Source organism: Capra hircus, chromosome 29, assembly GCF_001704415.2.
Source record: "Capra hircus breed San Clemente chromosome 29, ASM170441v1, whole genome shotgun sequence".
Taxonomy (NCBI): Eukaryota; Metazoa; Chordata; class Mammalia; order Artiodactyla; family Bovidae; genus Capra; species Capra hircus.
Genome location: NC_030836.1, coordinates 34,009,004 through 34,034,510, shown reverse-complemented (window position 1 = coordinate 34,034,510; position 25,507 = coordinate 34,009,004). Strand labels below are relative to the sequence as shown.

Below are 25,507 nucleotides of genomic sequence, written 5' to 3'. Positions count from 1 at the left end.
ACACATATGTATACATATATACACTGCTGCTAAGTCTGCTAAGTCGCTTCAGTCGTGTCCGACTCTGTGCGACTCTACAGACGGCAGCCCACCAGGCTCCCCCGTCCCTGGGATTCTCCAGGCAAGAACACTGGAGTGGGTTGCCATTTCCTTCTCCAATGCAAGAAAGTGAAAAGTGGAAGTGAAGTCGCTCAGTCGTGTCCGACCCTCAGCGACCCCATGGACTGCAGCCTTCCAGGTTCCTCCGTCCATGGGATTTTCCAGGCTAGAGTACTGGAGTGGGGTGACATTGCCTTCTCCGATACACACACACACACACACACACACACACACACACACACATATATATGTGTATATATATATATACACACATACACATACATACATATATCACTTAAATGTAGAGTCTGAAATACAAAACAGGAACTTCCCTGGTGGTCCAGTGATTGAGAATCCACCTTGAAATGTGGTGACACGGGTTTGATCCCTAGTCAGGGAACTAAAATCCCACATGCCATGGAACAACTGAATTCATGTGCCCCAACTACTGAGTCTGAGCATACACACATACATACATATATGTATATGTGTATATATATACACATACATACATATATATACACATACATACATATATATATATGTGTATATATATACACACACACACACACACACACATATATATATATGCACACATCAGGCTTCCCTGGTAGCTCAGATGAAAATGTCCTGGAGAAGGAAATGGCAACCCACTCCAGTATTCTTGTCTCAAAAATCCCTGGATAGAGGAGCCTGGTGGGCTACATCCATGCGGTCACAAACAGTTGGATAAGACTGAGAGACTAACATACATTAATATATATATATATATATACACATATATATAATTTTTCATATTCTTTTCCACTATGGTTTGTCACAGAATATTTAATATGGTTCCTTGTGCTATACAGTATGACTTTGTTCTTCATATAGTCTATATATAATAGTTTGCCTCTGCTAATCCCAAACTCCCTTTCTTTCCCTCCCCTCCCTGCTCCTTGGCAAGAACAAATCTGTTCTTTAGGTCTGTTGAGTCTGTTTTTGTTTCATACGTATGTTGATTTGTATTTTACTTTTTATTATTAAAAAAATATGTGTATATATCTTTATGTATTTATTTGGCTGCCTTGGGTCTTAGTTGCAGCACGCGGGAGCTTCATTGCATCATGTGGGATTTTGCATTTTGGTTGCCTGAGGCGCTTGGGCTCTGGAGAGCTCAGACTCAGTAGTTGGGGCACATGAATTCAGTTGTTCCATGGCATGTGGGATTTTAGTTCCCTGACTAGGGATCAAACCCGTGTCACCACATTTCAAGGTGGATTCTCAATCACTGGACCACCAGGGAAGTTCCTGTTTTGTATTTCAGACTCTACATTTAAGTGATACCATATGGGCTTTCTTTTTGTCTGTCTGACTTAGTATGATAGTCACTAGGCCCATCTATATTGCTGCAAATGGCTTTATTTCATTATTTTTTGGTGGCTGACTAATATTCCATCGCATATGCATACCACAGCTTCATCCATTCATTTGTTGATGGACATTTAGTTTGCTTCTGTGTCTTGCGTTTGGCCACATATTCTACAAGAGAAGTTTGGAGGTGGTCAGGGAGGGACTTGGCATCTAAAGTGATGTGCATTTCTCAAAAGGGCGACACTATCTAATGCACACGATTGTGTGAGAAGCGTTGTTCCTGTTAGGCCTCTAACGACTGTTTTATGACCAACACAGAAGGTACTCTTGCAGCCTCCTGCATGAGTCCTGATCTGAGTATTGGACTTTACCTCCAGGAAGATAACAAAGTGGCTGCAAACAGAGCCTGGGAGCCTGAGTCCAGCTTTGTGGTTTCCAAGTGACTCTGGAAAACTTGACCCATCGCTTAGACCCTGTGGGTTCCTAGTCTCATTTTGAAGACAGGAAAAATATATCTTTAGAAGAAATTCCTAAATACAGACCTTGGTGAGGGGTCGGGGTGGGGGGGCTCAGTTTCCCATGCCTACCTAGAAGCAAGGCCAGCTTTAGATCAGTCTACAGCGTCCTGTCTGCTCTCACTCAAAATTGTGGAAGAGAGAATTGCTAGGAAATTAAAATTAGACTTTTATTATTATCATCCTTGTTTTTCTTTAGCACAGATGCAATAACTGCCTCCCTCCACCAATCATTCCAAATTGGCATATTCCTCACTCTACAGAAAGGCAAGGGTGAAGGATGTAAAGAATATGGGAGGTACCACAATCCCTGGAAGCAGTGAACGATGCTCAGACAGCAGTGTGACTGCTTTCCCCACCCTCCTCTACTCCACTCCCTCTTCCTAAATTTTCTGAGCAATTTGGCCCAGGCTTTTCGTTGAGAATAATCTTCAACCCTGCAGGTAACTATACTGCAACCCTCTTTCTCCCTGGGTGTTCTTCTGATCACCGAACATTTTAAACTGGTTTTGATGAAGCTAAAACTGCCAGAGTGCATCCTGTTAGGACTCTGGGAGTACAGATGTGTGTTAGCACCACATTCTCAGTAGGAGAAAGAAGCCCAGGGGTGACCAAGGAGAGGGGCTTACCCTGCAAGGCGGGACTCCTGCATCTGAAATCCATTCACTAGTGGGGAAAGAAACAAGGGGAGACTTGATCAGCTTTGTTGAGGAGATGCTAGGAAACACTGTATCGGACATAGAAAGCCACAAGATCAGGGAATCTGGAAGGTCTCCAAGTGGGACGAAGGAGATCAGTGCTTTCATCCCCTGACTACTTGGCGATTCTCTGATAATTCCCACTGAAGGAGCCATCATGTTGCTGAGTTTACTTAATGTGCTTAAATTCTAATTAATATTGTTGGATTCGTCTTAGAGGTGAAACTAAACATGCTTGTTTGCTTTTACACCCTTCTTTCATCTCAAGAATTTGCAAGAAAGGAGTGAAGGCATGTTGGCATTTATTGCTTCTCAGCAATTGGCATTTGTACCTTCCCAGTTTCACTCCACTTTCTGTTCTAACCTGCTAACCTTTTCTCTCTCTGTTCACCTGGCTGAGGAGAGGACAGTTATGGGTCTCAGACAGCCCTGGCTGTTAGAGACCAGGATGCAGTGATGAGAGCCCAGGCAGGGAACTGGGAAGTCCTGCGGGGCTGGGGTTCCTGCAGACGCAGCTTGTCTTGTGCAGGTGAGGAAACTGAGGTGAAGCTTCACAGAAGCGGAGCGACTCACCTGTGATCACAGGTTTTAGGTTCCTGTGTCTAAAAGTAGAGATTTGTCTCTGCCTCCAGCCTTGTTTTGATAATTCCATGAGATATAATTATACGTGAAAGGATTTTGCCTGCTATCATGTATCAGAAAGTCTGAGCTATTATTTTTCTGGTTAACTAATAAAAACAACCCCAAACTCCCGTGAAATGTCAGCTGCATCCTCCTGGCCCATGTTTCGAGCTTTCACAGAGCCTGAATTGTGCCATGGTGACTTCTGGTGGCTCACCATGTGCCACGTGGGGCAGGCTCCTGAGTTGCCATGGAGGGCAGCTGGAGCGACTCTGTGTTTGGGTTGTGCCGGAGGCCAGCCTGGTCTCAGAGGAGCCTGGTTTGGGGTGGAGTGTGTCTGCCATGTGCCTTCCCTCTGAACATTCACTAACTGGGGGTGAGGATGGCCAAGGTGCCATGCTGAGCACAACTGGGCTGGGGGGTGAATAAAAAGAAAATGCATGAGCCCTGCCTTCACAGCGGGCACGTGGCCTAGGCTGTGACAGAGGTGACAACGGATACAGGTATCGCAGGGTGGTGGATGTCAGCACAGGCGTGGCAGGCAGGAAGGAGGGTGCATGTGAGGAGGAGGTGGGGAGCGGTGCTCTAGGCAGATAGATGGGGCAGCATGGGATGTGGAAACTGCGAGAAACTCACAAACACACCCTGATACATGACTTCTGTGCAAGGTGATGGGTCTGGATGAGGCTGGGGCGTCCTGGTGAGCTGTTCTGAAATGTCATACTGAGGGCTCTGGGCACCACTGGAGGCTTGGGAACAAATGAGTCTCAAACCGATTTGCTAGAAATGTCCTTCCAGCAGAAAGAGAGGCTGGAGGCCAGAGGTCAGTTAGGAGAGGCCGGTGTGGCTGCCACCCAGGGGGGTGAGGTGGGAGTCTCCCCACCCATCCCATTTCCTGGAGTTCAGAAGGAGGTCAACCTGAGTGAGCTTTGGGATGATTTGAACTGCTGTTGAAGGGTCAAGATAAGGGAGTAATTTATGCAGAAAAAGACGGAGCTCTCCTCCAGCCCAGTGAGAATCCCTTCCTACAGAGACCAGCTAATAGAGAGTTTCACTAAAGGCACCGGGGGGTGCTGTGAAGGGCTTGCATAATCACTTGCCCAGTGTTGGTTGAAGGAAATTACTCCGCTAGGATCAGCTGATGTATCTCCAGCCACATGAGGGCTGACTCCACGGCTGCATCTTTTCTTCGGAGTGCCTGCTGCCTCCCCTTCCAGCCACCCTCACCCTCCAGGATCCTTCCTGCTCTTCCTGCTGCTTGGGGAGGCTGCCAGAGGGGTGGAGAGCATCCCTCTGTGCACGGCTCCATGCTTTGGGTTCAGGGCTGGGCTTTGTGCCTTCAGAGCTAAAATTGTGTCCATCTTTTCCTAGTTTGTCTGGTGTCTATTACTGAATTGTCCATGCCGGTCCCCTGCTTGCTTTCTTTTAAGCAGTTGTTATCTTCTTTGTTGGATAAGCTCCTAAAACATAGATAGTAAGGAACATGTTTTGTTCTAAAAAGTGAGCAGAGCATCCCCACAGGCACGGAAACACAGTAAATAGCTGTTTAATGGTGAGCGTGATGACGGAAGCATGGATTTGGTGACTTGGAAAATCATACCGAAGAGAGGGGTATGTGTGTTCACACACAAGGTTTTAACCATCAGCACCTCCATGGTCTCAAGTTCTTTCTACTTTCCTTGTATGTTTCTTTGAACCTTGGGTGGCTTTGAGGATTGAGTGGGCAGATAAGTTTTTCCCCATTTGACACATAGGAAAACTGAATCGCAGAAAGGGTGGGACCCAGGCTTGTCATAGCAAATGAGATAAGAAGACAAAGACCCAGCTGGCTCGACTCTGTGGAAGTCAGGCCAGAAGCTCGGTGCATGGCCGCTGCTTCTCTTCACTATGAACTGGGAACTGAGGCTCCATCAGATAAAATACACCAGTGTCTGGCAACCTCCAGATGGGAGACATCCTCTTAAAATCCAAGTAATACCTGGTGCATTGTTAAGCTTTCAGAACGCTCAGTGCACAATCTCTCTTCGAATCCACCAACCCCAGAAAACACTGTTGTTTTATGTTAAGTTAAGGAATCAGGAGATACAAGTTCCCATCCCCAACCGTTTTTGTTTGTTTGTTTGTTTGTTTTAATTTCTGTTGGAGTAGAGTTGCTTTACAATGTGTTAGTTTCTGCTGTACAGCAAAGTGAATCAGCCATGTGTATGCATACATCCCCTCCTTTTTGGATTTTCCTCCCCATTTAGGTCACCACAGAGCACTGAGTAGAGTTCCTTGTGCTATACAGCGGGTTCTCATTAGTTATTTATTTTATACATAGTAGTGTGTATATATCAGTCCTAATCTCCCAATTCATCTTACCTTGCAACTCTTTTTTGAACTAAATAGCTACATAGCCATAGGCTTAAAAGGGACATAGCTGTGTGTCTAAATTTCTCCAGGGTCTGTATCTGTAGATGACTTCTCAGGCCCCTCCAAGCACCAAATATACACCTTCTACAAAGTTCTCAGTAAAACACCTTCCCTGGCACATAGACGCAGCACACAGACCTATTTATTTTCTGTGCAACACCACATACTATCCTCTCATAAAATGCCCACGATTGATTATAATCTGTCTCAGCTTCTCTTTGGCAGAGCAAAATATCTGTGTCTGTCTTATTCATCCTATGTGGCATCACTTAAGCGCCCAACGCACCGCATGGTCCACTTGTCACATGAGTGAAGAATTCGATAAACCCGTAACCCTAATCCTAACCCACAGCCCCGTGGCCATGGCCCCATCTCTGGATGCTGTTTTCTTCCCGTGGAGGCAACTCCCCTCCCCTGTGCTCCTGTGTGTGTACATTTAGTTCAAGGCGAACTCAGAATTAGTTCAAGGCAAACTCGGAACTCACTGTCCTGCCCTGAGATTCCCAGTCCACGTGCCCCTCCCACCTCCAGGCAGCTGACACCCCCACCAGGAGGCCCTTCTGGTGCTCAGACCTGCTGGATTGACCCTTTGCCTCGTGGTGTCAGCACCCCTGGGTGGCCCTTGCCCACCCCGCCCACTCGTCTGGCTGTCGGCTCTTCTCAGCACCACCCAGAGCAGGACCTTGTTGCCCACCGGCCCCCCTACACCCTGTGCTGGTTCCTCTCTGCAGCCTCCAAGCATCTCATGCAGCCTTTCTTATAGGGTCACCTCCCAGTTGTGAGAATTACAAACAGCCTTAGTCCTGGAGCCCCAGAAGCCGGCCCTGAGAGGCGGATTTGTGTGAAAGTGACGTATTAAGGGCTTGTTCCCCAGAGAGACCACAGAAGGAGCAGCCAGGAAGGGCAGGTGTCCCCGAAGGTGGCTCCTAGGGGACCTGCTCCCGCCGCCGGCTCACCACTGCTGCCCTGGGGACACACACCCCTCCCCAGGCACCTCGGCCCCTGGGGGTGGGTGTGGAGGGGCACCCACAGTCTAAGGTAGCCTCCAGGGAGAGGCAGGCATGGCCTCTCCAGAAGAGAAGTGCAGAACCAGGGCGAGGGCTGCAGCGCGCTGGGCCGACAGACCGCAGCCACGCGCTGCTCGGGTGGGGACCCCCTGTGGACGGAGGGCTGGGACTCGCGCCGGCTTCCTGCCTCGCTGGGCCAACTGGCGTTTTGTCTCCTCAGCCTTGAGCTTCTCCCCAGCTGGTGGTTTGAGTCCCCACTGTAGGTCATCCTGAATGGTGACGGGGGCATCAGAGGCAGGATCCAGGCCTGCGGGAGGGATTCCAAGTGTGTCCCAACTAGGAGCCGGAGCTGAAACTCACCCCAGAGAGGGGACCAGCATGGCACATATGCTGCTTCGTCTGAGGCTGACTCCCACGCACAGAGTGCCAGGCTGGCGCGTCTTCCCCAGCCACCCCCAGCTCTGGGCTCAGGGACAGTGGGGACATCCAGGCCTGTTTCCAGCATGACGGGGCACCCTGATACACACCGTCCACCCCTAGGGTACCTGAGTGAGCCTTGGTTTTCCAAGTGTACCTGTGAACAGTATCAGCTTGGACCAAAATTAGTGCATCCCCCTGCTGCTCTCCTTCCGGCTGATCCACCACCTCCAGGGTGAAGCTCCATCTCTGGTGTGGGCTCTACACAGTCTGGCTGTCAGGACAGGATGGCTGGTGGCATCAGAGACACAGATGAGAAGCAGCAGATTTATTTGCTTCCGGGGATCTGGCCCCTCCTCCCAGGGCGGGCCACCCTCGGAGAAGGGGGCGGGGCTTAGGCTTGGCGCCTCCCTGGCTTAGTGGCCCTTGACGACTTTTCAGGCGGTCATTGCAGAGCTCTTCAGTTTGGGTCTCTGGTCTTTCCTATCTTCAGGAGAAAGGAGACAGTCTGTCACGTGGCTTGCTGCCTTAGTTCCTATAGGGAAAAGATGGCACACTCAAACTAGGCAACTTGAGGAGAGTTTAATAAAGTGGATGTTTACAAAGGTGCAGGCAAAGTGCAGGAAATACCACAAAGGTTAGTTAGGACCCCCAGGCACAAACTGGGCAGGAGGCGGGGGGGGGGGGGGGGGGGGGGTGGGTGTTGGAGGGGGTGGTGGTTGGCTGATACCTCCAGATCTCGAATGGTGAAAGGAGGAGGTCGAAGTTCTTAGCAGGGACAGAGGCCCCTGGTCAGGAGCTGTGACCTCTGACAGGAGTGTGGACGGCTGGTGGTAGCCCCTCCCCAGCCCATCAACTGACTCGACAGGAGGTCGGAGGTCAGAAAACAGTCGATGTGACCCACACTAGTCAGTCTGCGGTGGGTGGAGGGGACACAGAAAGCGCAGGACACTCACTCACTGGCTTCATCTCACCTACCTTTTCTGCCAAAGCCTGATGTTCCTTACAGGCCAAATGTCCATCCTTCTGCAAACACGCTGGTGTCTTTCCACAACTCCTCTGCGCTTTGCCATGCTGTTTTCTCTACCTGAAATGGTGTGCCTTGCTCTGTCCTCTTTAGCAAGCTCCTTCCAATCTCAAAGGCCACCTTGACTCTCACAAGACCCAGATTGCCTTGAAAATAGCCAAAAATCCTTGGACTAGAAAGACACATGTTGTATGCCCCTCCCCCCACCCATATTACAGATAGACTGAGGATGGACGGTCTTCAGAGCACATGTCTTTTTTTTTTCTCTGGAAGGCAAAAACAGTAGCAGTTGAGAGATGTGAGGCCAGTGTGAATTGTGAGTTCAATGTTTGTGTCTGTAGGTGACCCAAGCCAATTTCATACAAGTGTATATTCCAGCAGGGTCAAAATTGGGCTTCCCTGATGGCTCAGTGGGTAAAGAATAGGCTGGCAATGTGGGAGACCTGGGTTCAATCCCTGGGTTAGAAAGATCTCCCTGGAGAAGAGCATGACAACCCACTCCAGTATACTTGCCTAGAGAATCCCATGGACAGAGGAGCCTTCCAAAGGATCACAAAGAGTTGGACATGACTGAGCGACTAAATAAACACACACACAGGGTCAAAATTAGCAACCCCCTTCGCCCCTACAGTAAAGAGCTAAGGTGCCAGCTGTTTTTTGCTGAATTTTCAGCAAGTAGGTGATGGAACATCCTGGTTTGTCTGTTGGTTGGTGTCCTGCAGAAGCGGACATGGGAGATGCACAGGCCAGCTGCACAGAGCTCGCGGTTGGTATTTCCAGGCCCTCCTCCGTGTGATGCTTTGCTCTGAAGCTTGAAGGGAGGTGCTAGGCACAAGCTCAGAGGAACCAGACTTAGGGGGCAGCCAGACCATTTCTGCGAGATAAAAGGAGATTGTGATCAGGTGCTGTGAAGGGTGGAAGCACTTACTTCTCCGTAGGCTCAAATGTTGCTGGAGACGTGTCGCTTTTCAAAGGCAGTTAAAGGGCCATTTGAGAGAAGAGATGGGTGGATTACCCACTGTCCAGGCCCATTATAGTCCTCAGATATTCAGGCAGGTGTGTTTAAGAAAGGCCAAGCCAGAATTGTTCTGTCTTTCTTCAATAATCCTTCTCTTTATTTCAACACTCTTTTTGTCTGTCTTCAGAAGGTGCCAAGCAGATTTTTCTGCACTATTTTTCTTCCAGCTTCCAGGTTCCTATTTCTCTCTCTGTATCTTTTTCTCCTTTCCTCCCAAATCCAAGAGGAGCTTGAGGCCCCGAATCCACATTTTATGTTTTATCTCTGCAGCACTCATCTTAGCCTTGCTTAATCATTTTCTCTTGCTATTCCTCTATGTACGAATGCAGCCACTGTAATAAAGCCGCTATTCATCAGGAGATTAAGGGCACAGAGGGCTGCATTTTCAGAGCCTTGGGATAATCGGAGCAGCTGCAGAAAATTTCAGGTGTATCAGCTCTCCCCACCATGCACTGTATTCAGGGGCGTGGTCTGGCATGGCTCCATGGGGCTGGTGCTCTTCTGGGCAACCACACATGAGACCGCTCATCGTGAAAAGGGATGCAGACTATCCATGCAGGCCAGACACCCTTGACGGCATGCACTCACATGGACCAGGCCCATTTTCTCTAAGAAGCAACCTCTCCAAGGAAAGGAACAGGGTGAAGACAGACAGACTGAGAAGGACACAGGCACAGCTGTGAAGTGGTGAACAAGCTGTGGCTCCCAGGTTTTCTCTCTCTGTCTGGATCCTGCCAGGATTTTGCATATAGGCGAGACCATGCACTGTCCAAGGGGGTCTACACATGGGAAAGGAGAGCCTCCAGTCTGGTGGGAAGGGAGGCCCTTTCGGAGAAGTAGGGAAGGCTGAGGACCACTGCCTGGAGGGCTGGAGTGTAGATGCAAATGAGGGCAGGCACTGAGGCCCTGACTGGAGAGATGATTGGAGTTTGGAGAGTCCCAGGGCTCAGGCTGGAAGCCTGGTGTGTGCAGAGGTTGTTCCTCTGTTCTTTGCACATGTCGCGGGACGGGCAGAGGAAAGGATGCTCAGGGTGAGTGCCTGGTGCATCTCAAGGCTGTGGGAGCGGGATGGAGAACTTCAAGGTTGGGGCAGAGAGTCTCCAGCCCTTCCTGGCTCTGTCCTTCTCTTCCTGGCCTGCCTCATGCCAATCTGTGACTCCTTTTCCAGTGACAAGTAGCTATGTCTTGTTACTCTCACCTGGATTAGTTAGGGCCGGTTGAGTTTGAAGCTTTACTTACTCCTGATTAATTTTACAGTTGATCCCCTTCCTGGGGGAGTTAAATACGTCTGATTTTAGGAGTGATTTTGTAGAAGTGAATTAAGGGCTATCCCTGGAAAAAGAGAGCCTGGTGACTGAGTTTTCCACCCAGTCTTCTCCTGACTCCCACTAACCGAAGCTTTGGCTCTGCTTGGAAGTACACTTTTGCTCTTTTCGCTTTTTTTTTTTTTTTTAAACTACCTGGGAGAACTGTCTCCTGTGCATTGTTGTGGAGACTCGATAAATGAGACAGATAGAAGAGGGCAGGTGTAAGGAAGGGCCAGGAGTTGGCTGCCAGGTTACCTTTGCGATCCACCTCTGTCGAAGCCACATTAATTCCGTGGAGACTCAGCAAGACTGATAGCCAGCAGTGATGGTTTGGACATCTACTCATGACCTTGGAAGTGCCCCAAGCCAGGATGGAAGCTATGCCAGTTTTTCCATGTAGTATTTCACAAGGGGGCCGCCTAACCATGTGGTGCAGTGTGGCGAGACCACTTCCATTTCAGTCAATTTCCAGTCATTAGACCCTCACGAGAAAGCCCAGTGTGGTCCTCTCGTGTTCACCAAGAGGCTGCGAGACGCCCCCTTGACGGGCATCAGAAACAATTATTCAGGCAGTTTAGAGGTTGTTGATCAGCCTGTCTTGCAGCAGCTCCGTTCACCTGGTGTCTGGTTGCATTTAAGCTGCTGGAGGAGAAAATAGCCAGGACTCTGCTTCTGACTTGCCCGAGTCTATTGGTCGTAAGAAAGTTCTTTCCTGTAAAGTGGTCGAAAAGTGTTTCAAATGAGAGTCATTGCCTAGTGCCCATTGTGCTGCACTCTCATGTCACCAACAACCAGAGAAATGTCTGAATTAATGGTTCTCAAAATGGGGTCCCCAGCCCAGGTAGGGGCCGAGCAGTCTGTCCTTTATCAGGAATTACAGGTGGTTCTGGTGCTTGTTGAATTCAAATGTTGTGGGGACTTTAAAATATATATATTTTATTGCAAAATATTTGCTTTACAATATCGTACTGTTTTTTTGCCACACAGTAAAATGAATCGGCCGCAGGTATACCATATATCCCCTCCCTCTTGAACCTTCCTCCCATCTCCCACCCCATCCCACCTCTCTAGGTTGTCACAGAGCACTGGGCTGAGTTCCCTGTGTCATACAGCAAATTCTGACTGGCTATTTTACATATGATAATGGATATATTTCCATGCCACTCTCTCAATTCATCCCATTATGTGGACTTTTGAGAGGCCTTGGATAAGGACATTCAGGATCACTGACTTTAGGGAAAACAAACAAAAGCTGGGTTTGAAACTACTTGTTTCTGCAGCTTACTATCAGGGTCATCTTAGTTCGTTTGGATAATATTTGTTAGACTCACTTAGCCTCATCTATAAATTGGCAATAATCAGTGAACCTAACCAAGTTTTTTGAGATGATAAAATAACACACGACGTACACTTGCAGTGTGTGTGCTAAGTCGCTTCAGTTGTGTCTGACTCTTTGCAACCCCATAGACTACAGCCCGCCAGGCTCCTCTGTCCATAGGGGATTCTCCAGGCAAGACTACTGGAGTGGGCTGCCGTGCCCTCCTCCAGGGAGTCTTCCTGACCCAGGGATTGAACTTGGATCTCTCATATCTCCCGCATTGGCGGGAGGGTTCTTTACTTCTAGTGCCACATGGGAAGCCCCATAGACTTGCAGGGTACCTAGCATGTAGTGATATGTGTTCAGTAACCATTAGCCATGAGTATGAATTTAGCCAATTCCTCCATTTGCATCCAAGCAAAATCCTGAGCAGCGGTCGCCCTTAAGGTCATGAATATGAATGACATCCCAGGTACATTGCTAGCAAAGCAAAGTGGAGTGTGTTGTTCTTAAGGGATTTCACACCATTATGGTTCAAATCCACAGTTCAGTGAGGTAGCCTGAGAGGAAGAGCATCAGGTGTGCAAGGAGACACAGCATCAGGGGAGGCCCAGCATCAGGTGCTTCCTCCATCGGCTGCACTTTCTCAGGTATGTTCAGGATATTGTTATCGCAGCTGACAGCAAGTGTGCTCTAGACTGCTCCAGACTGTAAGTGCCTTCTGGTGCCTGGAGAGCTTATTAAAATACAGGTTCCAGCTCATTACATCTGAGGTGGGGGCCTGAGAATCTGTGTTTCAAATAAGCTCCCGAGTGATGCTCATCTGCTGGTTTTCTGATCGCACTTTCCTGTGGTGAAGTGCTATTAATAGCTCAGTGCCCCTCAAGTCCTCATATGCATGTGATTCCCTCTAGATTTATGCTGTTGAAGACATGATCTGGGGGCTGCCAGCACTGTCATCTCTTGGGAGCTTACTGAAACTGCAGAATCTCAGGCCCACCCTAGATGTACCAAATCAGAATGTGCGTAGGAGTCCAAGGAAATTAATAAAATGTGACATCCATTCAGGGTGTGTGTTTATTCACACTGGACCCTGTTCTGGTTAAATGCCATGGTCTCACCATCTTGAAATTCTTAATAATTCTTCAACAAAGGGTTCTGCATTTGCGTTTTGCACTGAAAACCACAAACCATGCAGCCTGGTCCTGGACACCGCTGTCTACATCTGTGCTTTTCAAACTTAGGTGGGTACATGACCCAACTGGGGTATTGTTAGGAATTCGTGCGTCTGGCTTCCAAAAGATTCTGAAATCCATAGGGCAAAAAGATCTGTAACAAACACCTTACCTGATTTTGATGCAAGTGGTCCATACCCACTTTGAGAAATACTCCCCTGGTCGGTTTTCCCATCATTTATCTCCTTTATTGTCCAAAAAAAAAAAAATCAGTACGCGACACAAAGTGAGCTGGACAGCAGAGCAGAGGTGTTTCTGGTTGAGCAGTTTTCCCCACAGGGGCTCTCAGCAAGCCTCCACACCTGCGCCTGAGAGGCCCAGCGATGATCCTGTGACATTTACACGAGTGCGAGTGGAAAGGACGCACAGCCCAGGAGAGCGGTCTCGAGAGGGGCCGCCTAGGGGAGAGCGCGCCTGGCAGCAGTCCTCAGGCTTTTTATGGTCACAGACAACTTTGAGAATTCAGTGGAAGCAACTGTCCCTCCCCACTGAAAACCTCACCTTTGCGCATCCTAAGGGGAACCCAGGACCAGGAATTAGAAGCTGGCTGAGGGGTCTGACTCCATCACCCCCTAGTTCTCTGTTCTGGGCAAGTCATCAGACTGTTCCGACCCTGGAGGCCTGATCTTTAAGGCGGAGAATGGTAAGATCATCTATCTCAGCAATTTGCCGCAAGAATCACAGTGTGGATGTAAAAGCGCTTTGTTCTCTGCAGAAGAAGATATAAATTGGAGGCAATATTGTACCTACTGTGGCTCTGTTGCTATTTCCAGCCTTATACTCAGGATCAGGACACTGCGTTTGTGAATTTAGCCTCAGGCCATAGAACATATCCTGTGTAGCTAGAGAAGGAAATGAATGCAGAGAAACTTGATGAGGACTTGGCCAGAGTAGCTAGGAAATTTGAAAGTGCAGGAAAAGAGAAGGGAGCTTCCACAATTTGGGGACTCCAGATGCAGAAATAAAAGAAAGAAAATCTATTTTTACACGTGCGAACAGTTTTGAGATTTTGGAAAATGCCTTTAGTCTAGCAGTAATTGAACATTTCTGCCCCTGGGTGTAATGAAGAGAAATAGCAATGGCGGTGGTCTGTATTTAGTTTTGACTTCAAAAGCCTTCTGTTGGAATCTGCTATTCTGAGATGAGAGGAAGAATGTGTAGTAGTTAAAGTCTGGGTTTCTGATCTAGCACATATTATTATCTGTGTGATTTAGAAGAAGCATTCAGTGTCTTTGTTCTTCAATTCTTTTCACCAATAGGACCTTCCTCATGGCGTTGCTATGAGTACTGGACAACTTAGTACACCCAGAACATTTAGAAAGTAATGTGAGGAATTATCATCATGCGTATCATGGAACTCTCAGAGGGAGGGGAGGTGGGGGTAGTCCCAGGGCCCAGCTATTCTTGAGATGGACAATGACTCCAGGTTATAGCTACTGAATATTTAGGACTATCGAAACCATTCTGTGCTCAGGGGTTTTCAGACACAGGGTCCCTCAGGACCTGGAAGTCTGAATTAGCCAGTATTCTGAGGCTGCAATTCTGCAAGGCCTCTGATGCTAAACCCGGGCCAAACCAAACAGGAGGTGCCCCTGTGTACACTGGGAGCAGGGTGACCAGTCATCCCAGCCTTGCCAAGAAGACCCTGATGGCATGTGTTTCTTTGTGGTCCCTTGACTTACCTGTCTGGTCCTCTCTCCAGGTGCACGATTGACAACCGGGTCACCCGGGTAGCCTGGCTGAACCGCAGCACCATCCTCTATGCCGGGAATGACAAGTGGTGCCTAGACCCCCGCGTGGTCCTCCTGAGCAACACCCAGACCCAGTACAGCATCGAGATCCAGAATGTGGACGTGTACGACGAGGGCCCCTACACCTGCTCCGTGCAGACGGACAACCACCCCAAGACCTCCCGCGTCCACCTCATCGTGCAAGGTAGGCAGCCTTGGGGGCAGCCAGGGGTGGCTGGGAGGGTCTGTGTCTGACACTTTCACTGTGATCCTCAGTTTAGATGAGACTGTCTGTTCCATCTGGCCAGGACGGTTTCCTAATTTTTGCTTTGCCCTTAGATGCTGAAATTTCAAATCGTTTTCCCATTGAATAGGACTAGGATTTGGGGCCTTTTCTTTGCTCCTGATCCAATAATGTATTGTCTCAGAAAATTATCTCCTCATTATTTCTTTCCTTGGCTTTTTTCTCCTCTGAGTTTTTTAAAGGTTCTATCCAGCGCTAAGCGTGCTTTATTTTCAGAGCTCTTCTGGCTCTGCGCATATGCCATCCCTCACACAGCCTGCAAAGAAGGCAGAGCCGACCGTTGATGCTCTAGACACCTGCCTGGGATGATTGCAGCCACCGCTGCTGTTTGCAGCTTGCTTGCTTCTTCTTTCCCCTCCAGCCCGGGACCATGTCTCCCCTTTGATACCTGTGTCTGATTCTCCATGTTTTGGTTGCATCCCACTCCCCTCCTGTTCCTCAGAGCCTCTCAGCTCACCCCCAGCTTTTGAGATCTGTGTTTTTGCCTTCCTTTTCTGCTGTCTCCGTGCTTCCCTGGCGCTTCTGTGCTTCCCCATAGGCAGAGCAGGTGCCAGACATTCAGACCACAGGTGACCACACAGACAGGTTCCTTGTCCGAGAGCCAGTGTTTTCTGGCTTCGGGGAACCTCAAGTTACCAACTGTGTCTCAGGGTTTCCTTCCATAAAATGGAATCAGTGTTGCAAGGGTCTGCGGTGAGGATTACACTTTCCATGTACTGGAGGGTGAGACAGAAGAGGGTCTGCACACAGAGATGCTATTTAAGTGTTAGCTAGGGCTTCCCTGGTGGCTCAGCGGTAAAGAATCTGCCTGCAGTGCAGGGGACCCGGGTTCGGTCCCTGGGTCAGGAATATCCCCAGAGAAGGGAATGGCAACCCACTCCAGTATTCTTGCCTAGGAAATCCCATGGACAGAGGAGCCTGGAGGGCTATAGTCCTTCAAGTCGCAAAGAGTTGGACAAGACTGAGAGACTCACCCTTTCACTTTTAAGAAATACAGTTGTTTTTAACTTTTTAAAAGACGTAGTTGTGTGTGGACCAGATACCTTATTGTATTACCTCAGAGGTGAAGCCCCCAAGTGATGGAGCTGGGGCCTCTGCTGGAGTTTCTCTGCTGTTTTTCATCCCCCTAGAAGGCAGGCCAGGGGCAATATGCCCCCGGTCTCCAGCAACCCCCTTGGCAGTACACCCACAGGGAGGAGAGAGCTGTGGATGGGGGGTAAAACACAGGAAGCAGGATGGTGGTTCACGAAAGATGAACAGGAAGGAGCTAGAAGATTCGCGGGGAGCAAGCTGGGAGAAGGCAGGAGAGAGGGCCGCCAGGGTCAGGGTGCCGAATGTGAAAGGCAAGTCGGTGGGCAGTGATGGGTAGAGGTCAGGCTGGAGGGACACTTGCTCAGGGATTAGGCCAGTGAGGCTTTGGAGCCCCTCGCGCTGCACCACCCCACGTTGTTTGCATTTTATGGTTTTTTTTTTTTTACCCTTTTCTTTTTCCAAAAGAAAATGATGATGGCTTTTTTCTTTTGTTGGTTCTATATATGAATATCTTTCAAACTGCTGAGTACAAACAGCATTTTTTAAAGGAAATGAAATTACAGAGACAGGATCAGAGTGCATCACTAACAGAAGAATAGGTTTTGTTCCTTGAGATGGTTTCAGTGGGTGAATGTCTTGTTGTTGTTGCGAAGAATTGGCCAGAAGAAAGCTGAGAATCCCTCTTCTGCAAGGGGGTTTGAAGGATACCTCGGTGGCTCAGGTTGCAGCAAGTGGTGTCTCTGAATCCATACCCCATGCCCCCCGCCCCATTCCCTCCACACACACACACTTAGCGCTGAGAGTGTCTGACACTGACAGATAGACCTTAGGAACTCTGCACCATCACAGACGCTTGTGTTAGGCAGCAGGGCTGTTATGGAGCCGGAAAATGGAAGGAGGTGTGAGAAACTCGGAAGCCCCCGTGCAAACAAGGATCACGTTTGTGCCATTTCTTTCCTAAGTTCCCCTCTCCCTCCTCCCGCTCACCCATACACTCACCATGAGCGCCTGACAGGTGTCTTAATGTGTACATTTAACAAATGCTTCTTGAAGCAAATGGCTGGATTGTAGCTGCGAGGACTCACGCAAACTCAAAGAGGGGAGGTTGAGTGTGTAGGGGTAGAGAGGCGTGCGGGGCAGGGGATAAGGGATGGGGTCTACAGCAACGCTCCCTCCTGTCCACGCTGCTGGAAAGTGTCTAATCTGCAGCTCGGCATTTATACCTCTGGCTTGGAGACGTGGCCTCTGAGCATGACACACCTCCTTGAGTATCGAAATCTCATCTTGGGCTAATTTTCGAATGCTGATGGGTGTATTGATCTGGAAACGAGCCGGGTTAAAAAAGGCTCTGGTCTTGTCCACAGACTCAGCCCCAGCTAATCTGCTGTCGATATGCCTGGACTGGGCATTATTGACACTTTAATGAATAGAGGACCATGGTTTCTCAGAGCCAGCCTGTCCCGGCTCTTAAAAGCAATCAGACAAACTAAATACAGCCAAGCTTCCCTGTTTCTTTATTGGAAAGAGGATGCATCACCATCCAGGATTTAAAAAAAAAAATGTATTTATCTTGGGATCATTTATTGTACTGAACATAAGCCCTCATTCCCTACAAAAGTGGACTTCTGGATTCTGTTGACGTCCCCGCTCAAACTTTTGCAGAACAGTGTTGAAATGAAAGACGTATGAACTTTTCAAAACTGTATTGTGATCATTAAACACACACTCACAGACAGACACACACATTGTAGCAGCAGCAGAAAGGAAGTAAACTGGTATTTTTACCCAAGAGTGTGTGTATTTGGGTACGTGTAGTCAGCTTCGTACATAAATAAACCCATACAGAAGGAAGGTAATTTTTTTTTTCCCCACAGGATCACATGAGCTTATTGAAATCTGGGATTATGTTTCCCTCATTCCTATCAACTACCCCTACTGCCCCACTTGTTCTCTGTACTGGGTCTTCTCTCTGGTTGTGATTCTGTGTGTTTATCCCCTGTGGAGGCCTGGTTCCACCCTTGAATCTGCCTTAGTACCAGCCCCTCTGCCCTCTGTGCCTGCCCCCACCCTTGCCTTCATTCATAAAGACGAGGGTAGGGTGTAAATCACCATTGAGAATATCTCTGCTTCCCAGAACCCTGGCCTGGCTCTAGGCACATGAAGATGAATGAAATGCCACCCATGAAGCATGAGTTCCCCTTCATGGGGAGTGGATGAATTTGCATGCCACCACCAAACCCTCCCAGGAATTTAGGTTCTAAGCTGCTTCAATCATGTCCAACTCTTTGTGACCCTGTGGACTGTAACCCACCAGGCTTCTCTGTCCATGGGATTCTCCAGCAAGAATACTCGAATGGGTTGCTGTGCCCTCCTCCAGGGGATCTTCTCAACCCAGGGATCAAACACATGTCTTATGTCCACTGCATTGGCAGGTGGGTTCTTTACTCCTAGCGCCACCTGGGAAGCCCCTCTGGGAGTGTAGACTTTGGCTAAATCCTTCTGGGACACCAACTTCCTCCAAACCCCTGGGTCTCTCACTCCACTGGTGTGTGATCAGACCTTGTAATGGCATTCAGAAACCATCTCTGCAGAGACCGGCCCACTTATGTGGCTCTCGTGTTTCCCAGGGCTGCTGGGCAATGGGCAGTCCTCTGGCTCAAGCTCGGGGCTGAAGGCTGGGATTTTCCTTTCCTGAGTCTTCTGAGCTTGAGTTCTTAGTGCATCTTCAGCCCTTCTACCCCTCAGGGCAAACCTTTCACTGTGCCAAGTTCTAGAGTTGTCCTTGGTTCCCTAGAATATTTTAAAAACCTGCTGATAATCTGTCATGTCCTTAGAGTAAAAGAAAAGGGAAATAGGGGGTGTTTGGTTCCTTGTATTAGTGGGTCCATCTCTTCTCTTCTCACTACCTGTAGTTGTTGCATTGCATTTTCGGTGTCTTTTTTTTTTTTTTTTTTTAATAGACAGCTCTGGAGCTACCTAAATTCTCCCAGAGCTTTCCAATGCTGGTGAGGGGTGGGGTGGTTTCCAAAGGTCCCGGCAGGACTAGTGAAGTGACTGGAGTGGAGACGGGGGTCAGGCAGGCCTGGGCTGCAGGGAGAGCCCTGCAGTGGGCAGCCAGGGGGGCGAAGGGGCAGCTCTGGAGTCAAGCCATAGAGAGCCCCGGGCAAAGGAGGGGAGGGTGTGAAAGTCCAGGGAACTCAGCTTTCCTGGCCAGGCCTATAAGACCAAACAGCAGGATAGAGTTGATGGTGCTTCTGATTTGCACTGTCCCGGGACAGCGTCTGGGGATGAGCCTGGGCAGTCACATGGAGCAAGTGTCCGAGGCAGGTCGGGAGCAAGGGGCAGCCTTGGACGGAGAGCGATCCTGGAGCTGGTGTGGGAGGGAGGTGGGGGCAGGCAGCTGGGGCTGGTGGCAGGAAGGATGAGGGACAGACGGAACAGATGAGCTAAGTAGCTGCTCAGCAAGGAGGCTTTTAAATTAAATTCAAATTAGCTATAACCAAATACAGTTTAAAAATCTACTCCTTCAATCACACTGGCCATATTTCAGATGCTTCTAGAGCTACAGGGGGTGGTGGCTCCTGTACTGAATGGTGTAGATGGAATGTCCCCAGTGGCCTTGAACCATCACCTGGGCAGCAGGTGCTGAAGCCAAATGGGCTTCATTGACTTCAAAGGCCGGGTGTGGGGTGGAAACAGGGATGGACTTTTGGAGAGAAGATGGAAATTTAAAAAGGTGGTGGTGCTTTAAATACAAGAGAGAACTGTGGGAAAAGATGTCGGTCTGGGGTTCCTCTGTTAGCTACAGAGAGAAGGACGTCCGGAGTCAGGAAGTGTGTCCTAAAGAGCAGAGCAATAACTCGGTGGCTGGATAAGTGTGCGAATGCGGGCGGAGGCGCTTCCACCCGGACAGGGAGATTCTGGCCTTGGAGCCTGGGCAGGGTGATGCTCACTCATCTAAAGGGCCCTGTGCTGAAGAGGCAGCAGGGTGGGGGGCTTCCGCAGACATGGGGGCAACAGAGAGGGGGGCTTCGGACACTAGGAATTCTTGATTTTCTGATGCCTTGAATTCTCCATTCAAAATAAGTTTGTGAAGAGTAAAAAAGGCCACCCAGGGGTTTGCATGCCCGCTTAGGCAGCCAGAATGTAATCTCTGAGACCGGAGTCAGGGAGCTCCATCCACGATTTATTAAAATTTGGGTCTAGTGATTTCCATCTCTTTGACCTCAGGGTGCCCTGCTTTATGAGTGTAATTAATAAGAGGCCGCTTCTACAGTCCAGCGGCACACTTTAACTTTCCCCGCTCTGGATTTGGCTGCCAAAGCAAGCTTCTCGGAAAAGCTCTACGCTTGTCTTCATTGCTCCTTGCAAGAGGCCCCATTCTGGAAAGCAGAATGAACAAAAACGCTTTGTACTGAATTGTTTCCAAATCCAGGACTGCATGGAAGACCTCCCCAAAGCCCTAATTGTATCTATAAAAGCCCTCGTAGGGCAGGGAAACTGCCCTGGTGGTCTTAGGGAACCTTAGGGAATGGTCTCCTTGTTGTTTGTTGAGTCACTAAGTTGGGTCCGAATCTTTGCCACCCCATGGTCTGCAGCACCCCAGATTTCTCTGTCCTTCACCATCTCCCAGAGTTTACCCAAATCCATGTCCCTTGTGTTGGTGATGCCATCCAACCATCTCATCCTCTGCTGTAGTCTTATCAGAGGGCAGAAGTTGACTGATGGTCTACCTGCTGAGCTTAAATCTCACTTAGAGACCTATTTGCATGATAGAGAAGAGTAGAATAAAATGCTTAGAAAAATGGAGGTATTGGTATAATAATAATAATAATAATAATAATAACACAAGCTTTTGGCCCTTTATCGGTTTTCTAGACCCTATCTAGGTCTCTCTTTTGTCACTGGAGCATCTAATCACCCCCTTCCTTTTGTTTGGTGTAAATAAGTTTTCCTGGTTCTTCCTGGGCAGAATTAATCTGAAAATCCTTTCTATTGTTTGATAGTTAATTACCTGCCTTTTGGAGTCAAACAGGCTCTGAAGCTCACGTGAAGCGGGGCCTCCACTAATGTCTGTGGAATAAGGCAGAAAGGAGAAGAGGAAGCCAGGATGTGGCTGTCTGTTCTCTGGGCTGGGGGATCCAGAGAGAAGGGGAAAAGGCGAGGGAATAGCCGGCAGCAGCAGGTGACTTGCAGACAATAAACAGCTTAGCGAACACCAGCCCTTCTTTTAGCTTGTATTGTCTCTCTGCTCAGAGCCCTCCCCTCTTACCTGCCTGATAATAGTGTTGCGTCCTAATCCTGAATAATTAATTGACCTTGTCAAGCCAAACTCATTATTATGATTAAGAGAATAGGAACAATAACTTTTAATTTCTAGACACCAAGCCCCATAGACCCTCCCCACCCCAAACCTGAACAAAAGGGAATTTGAAAAACAGCAGATCAAACGGAACCGTGTGGTATAATCCTTACACTGAAAGCAAGTTCTGTCTCTCCAGTCACAACCTCAGGAAAGCAGCCTGCCTCTGCCTCCCCCCTTCACCTGCCCACCCCCGGCCCTGCAAGGCTCCCTTGGAGCTGAGCAAACCTTTGCACCATCTAATTTCCATTCGGGCTGCGTCTCCCTGAGTCCATAACAGAGGAGCATCACCCTTGAGCCTGAGTCCACAGAAGTCCCCTTTTGAGCCCGTCTGCCTTCTTCAGCTGCCAGTGGCCTTGCGTGACTGGAGGTCCCGTTTGCCATCCCAAACTGCTCTCCAAACTCTCTTAGCCACTCCCTGCCCCATTCAGGACAGAGATGAAAATGCACATTTGGCCTGGCTGTAAGACTGCCTCTGAATTCCACAGGACTTTCCCCAAAGTCAGGAAATTAAATTCTGCCACGCAATTAAAGTGCTCCTCAGAGCACCCTGGAGAATGACAAGGAAGTAGGGCATTTTACCTGAAATTGAGTCACAGAATTTCCACAGCATGCGAATGAGGTGACTCAGTTTTACCTGGTGAGTTTTAAAAATTTTTTGATGTGGTTATGGGCCATGGAGGGGCAAAAATTCAGAGCGAGTTTACTCAATTTTAGTAAACCCCCTGGAACGTCATCCATCTGCTAAGCCAAGTAGGATAGAGTCTATTAGAGTAAAGGAATCTGAGGAAATTGCTATAGTAAAATTTATATAGGCGTAATAATAGCATTTTCTGTGCGGTCTGGTGTTGCTGGGGAGGGTCCTCCAGTTTTCTAGGCAGTTGGGAAAACTAGGCTCCTGCCTGCTGGGGCTTTCTGGTCAGCACAGTCAATAATATTATTATGAGTCCCGTGTCCAAACTGTCCACACCACAGGACTCTAAGGAAGCAGAAAGTTTGGGTGACTGTCGCTTAACAACAAGCCTTACGGGAGTCGGACAGTGTCCCTCCAGGCAGGCAATTAGAGCTCCCAAGGAGAGGTCTTTGCCAGCTGCAGAATTCTCCCTTAGATGGTTTTCCCCAGGGAGTCTGAACTTCCTCAGATTCTCATCCCAGAGGCTGAATAAAGTGGCTCCAATTCCTCCTAGATCTTGTGTTGCCCTGCAGCCTCCAAATAAGCCTTGTTGCCCTTTTTCACTGGGGAGAGGTCATACATCAGATCCTGAGTGAGCAGCTCTTCCTAATAACTTCCTTGAGACTCCCATTCCACACCAGAGGCCCCCTGTGGTTTACTCAAATTGAGCTCGAAGCAAATATTTTTAATGAAAGATTGTATAAGGTGTCTTTATGGCTTTGTGACCCACTGGATCTGCCTCATGACTATTTCCCTAAAGGTTCTGGTAGGTCATTCCTGTAGGGGTGTGTATCAAGTGAGATCAAGAACAGCATCTTTAATTTGAAAGTCATGACTGTTGTCAATGACTCAGAAACATCTGAAGCCTCTCTCCTCTTCTTGCTAAACTTGAAATGCCCAGCTTCCCAGGGCATGGGGAGAAACTGGTGACCAAGTCTCTTAGTCCATCTTTTGTCAACTTGAGGATTGTCAACTGTCAACTTTCAGTTCCATTTAACAAACATTTGGAAACCAGGCACTGGCCACACGAATGTTCAGAGTGACTGCCTTGTCTAGCAGAGGAGATGCAGTATTAGCAAATAGCCCGCTTAGAAGTTCACAGGGATTCAGATGCTTATACATAGAGAAGTCATGAATACACCGAAAGGGAGGAGCTGACTTCATCTGCGAGTTTAGGGAAAACTGCAAGATTGCATTTCTCCAGGGTCTTCAGGGGTGAGCAGGATTTTGGGGGGCCTCAGGCAACAAGCAGCGCAGGCAGGAGCAGCAGCATGCACAAAGGTGGAAAGTCTGAGAATGTATGACATGTAGGAGGAGTGAGGAGGAACAGACAGGGTCTCAGGGCAGGGCTCCTGGGATGAAACCACTGAAAGTGTGGCCAGGGAGATTGGCTGCATCTAGGCTGGCCTGTGTGTCCAGAAAGGAGTTCAGTGATGATCAGAAGGGTGGGCGTCCTGTGATTTCCCTTGATGTCCTACAAGAACATCACTTCTCTTCCTCAAGGAAAGTTGCATTTCATTGTGTTGGGAAAGGCCAAGTATCCAGAAGGCTGTCAGTGGATAGAGAATGGCAAGTGTCAGGGGCAACACACCTTGGAGGAGAGAGAAGTGTTGGAAGGAAGAGCAGATCCAAACCCAACCAGTCCAAGGCCCCTCGCATGTCCAGATACACAGGGGAAAGACTGCAAAGATTCTTTTGCTATAAGGTCAGTATTTAAAGCATAGAAATATATGTTTTATAATTGCAGTCACACCAATGATGATGACTTTCCCTCATTGTAGTTAAGGTACCTTTCCTTGTACGCTAGTGTACGGGTCCCCAAGCTCCAGGGTCTAAAGCTTGATGATCTGAGGTGGAGCTGAAGCAATAATAGAAATAAAGTGCACGATAAATGTAATAATGCTAGAATCATCCCCAAACCATCCCTGCCCCTTACTGGTTGATGGGTGGAAAAATGATCTTCCATGAAACTGGCCCCTGGTACCAAAAAAGTTGGGGACCCCTGCACTAACAGAGTCCTTGGAGCTGGGGTTCTTAACCCTTTCATCATGATGACTGAATCAGACAGTGTCAGGATGCTGCCAAGGATAAATGAGAATCACAGGAAGGGGTCCACAGCCCCTCGGGTCTGCAAGACCACCCACCACCAGCATCCGCCTCTCACTGGTACCCAAGAGTCTGTGGGCAGAGGACACCCAATGTTTTAGATGTCTCCAGGCCAACTTAGGCTAGATGGTATCACCCCTTGGAGCCTAGCATAAGATTTATATTCCTGTTGAGAGCCGTCTGTGATAATTTAGAGTCTGACATTGGTGAGAAATCTAATTGGCTTCTGCTGGAGTTGGGCTCAGTGGAGAAGGACTCCTGGAGATGCTGGAGCTGCATGTTTTTCTTTCGGGAGATCTTCATTTCATGTTATTTGAGAAAAAAAATTTATTGATTTAAAATTAGGGCAGTTTAATTTGGTGGCATGTTTTCTTTATGTCTCAATTATATATTCATGTCTTTGTGGTAAACTCAGCTGGTGGGGGGATTAAGAATTCAAAATAGAGGATTTTCACTTGGCAAATAGTGTTTTCCACTCTGATTAATTGGGAGTCTGCACAGTGAACCCGGCGTTGGCTCCGTCGGGGATGGAATGGCTTAGCAGAAAGAAGTAAATTTCAGGATTTAGGAGTCCTGGATTCTAGTCTGAATCTTGACATAAGTACCTGGAAAAATGACCTACTTCTTTCATCTATTTCAGATTAGGCACACTTTATAGAAATGTCTTGATGTATCACCCAGTCTTAATTTGGAGAAAGGTACGGGAGAGAAGGAAGCTGAACATTGCTAGATAATAACGTCCTCCGTGTGCATAGTCGTTTATCAGCCATAAAGGCTTCCAGGCTCTTCTTCCCTTTGTCTTGTATTGGCTCTTTTAGACAGTCCTGGTTCTCTGTACCAAGAATGCATACATGCCCTCTTGCAGATGTAGGTCCCCATTCTTTGAGGTCATCTGGGGTGCACTCCCCTCTCCCCATCCTTGTCCCCACATGGCACTCTGTGTGCCTGGTTTTCTGACCTCTGACCTGCTGATCTCCCTCCACTCTCCTGCCATCATCCCCTTCTCTCACAATTCCCGGTCCTGGTTTGTAGAGGTCATAGGGTACCACTGTGCCTGGACATCAACAGGGGGCACTTGTGCTCACGCTGCTCCTCCCTCTAAGCACCCAAGCTGGCCACGACTTTTCTTACTGCTTTGAGATAAGGGATCAGAACATCTCACTGTTCTTTTCCCCTTTCACTTGTGCATAAACTACCACATGTCGAGTACTGATATACAGTTTGGAATAGATACAAAGATGAATGAGACCGGTCCCTGTGATCAGGAGGT

At 48.6% G+C, this 25,507-nt stretch overlaps 1 protein-coding gene across 5 annotated transcripts in view; it reads left to right on the top strand.

Annotated features, from left to right (window-relative positions):
• Nucleotides 1-25,507, top strand: part of NTM (neurotrimin) — a 959,643-nt gene that overhangs the window by 764,975 nt on the left and 169,161 nt on the right. For all 5 annotated transcript variants that reach the window (XM_013975868.2, XM_018043575.1, XM_018043572.1 and 2 more), the window contains one exon: nucleotides 14,733-14,965. In XM_013975868.2, coding sequence (XP_013831322.1) covers nucleotides 14,733-14,965 — 233 coding nt within the window. The remainder of the gene's footprint in view (nucleotides 1-14,732; nucleotides 14,966-25,507) is intronic.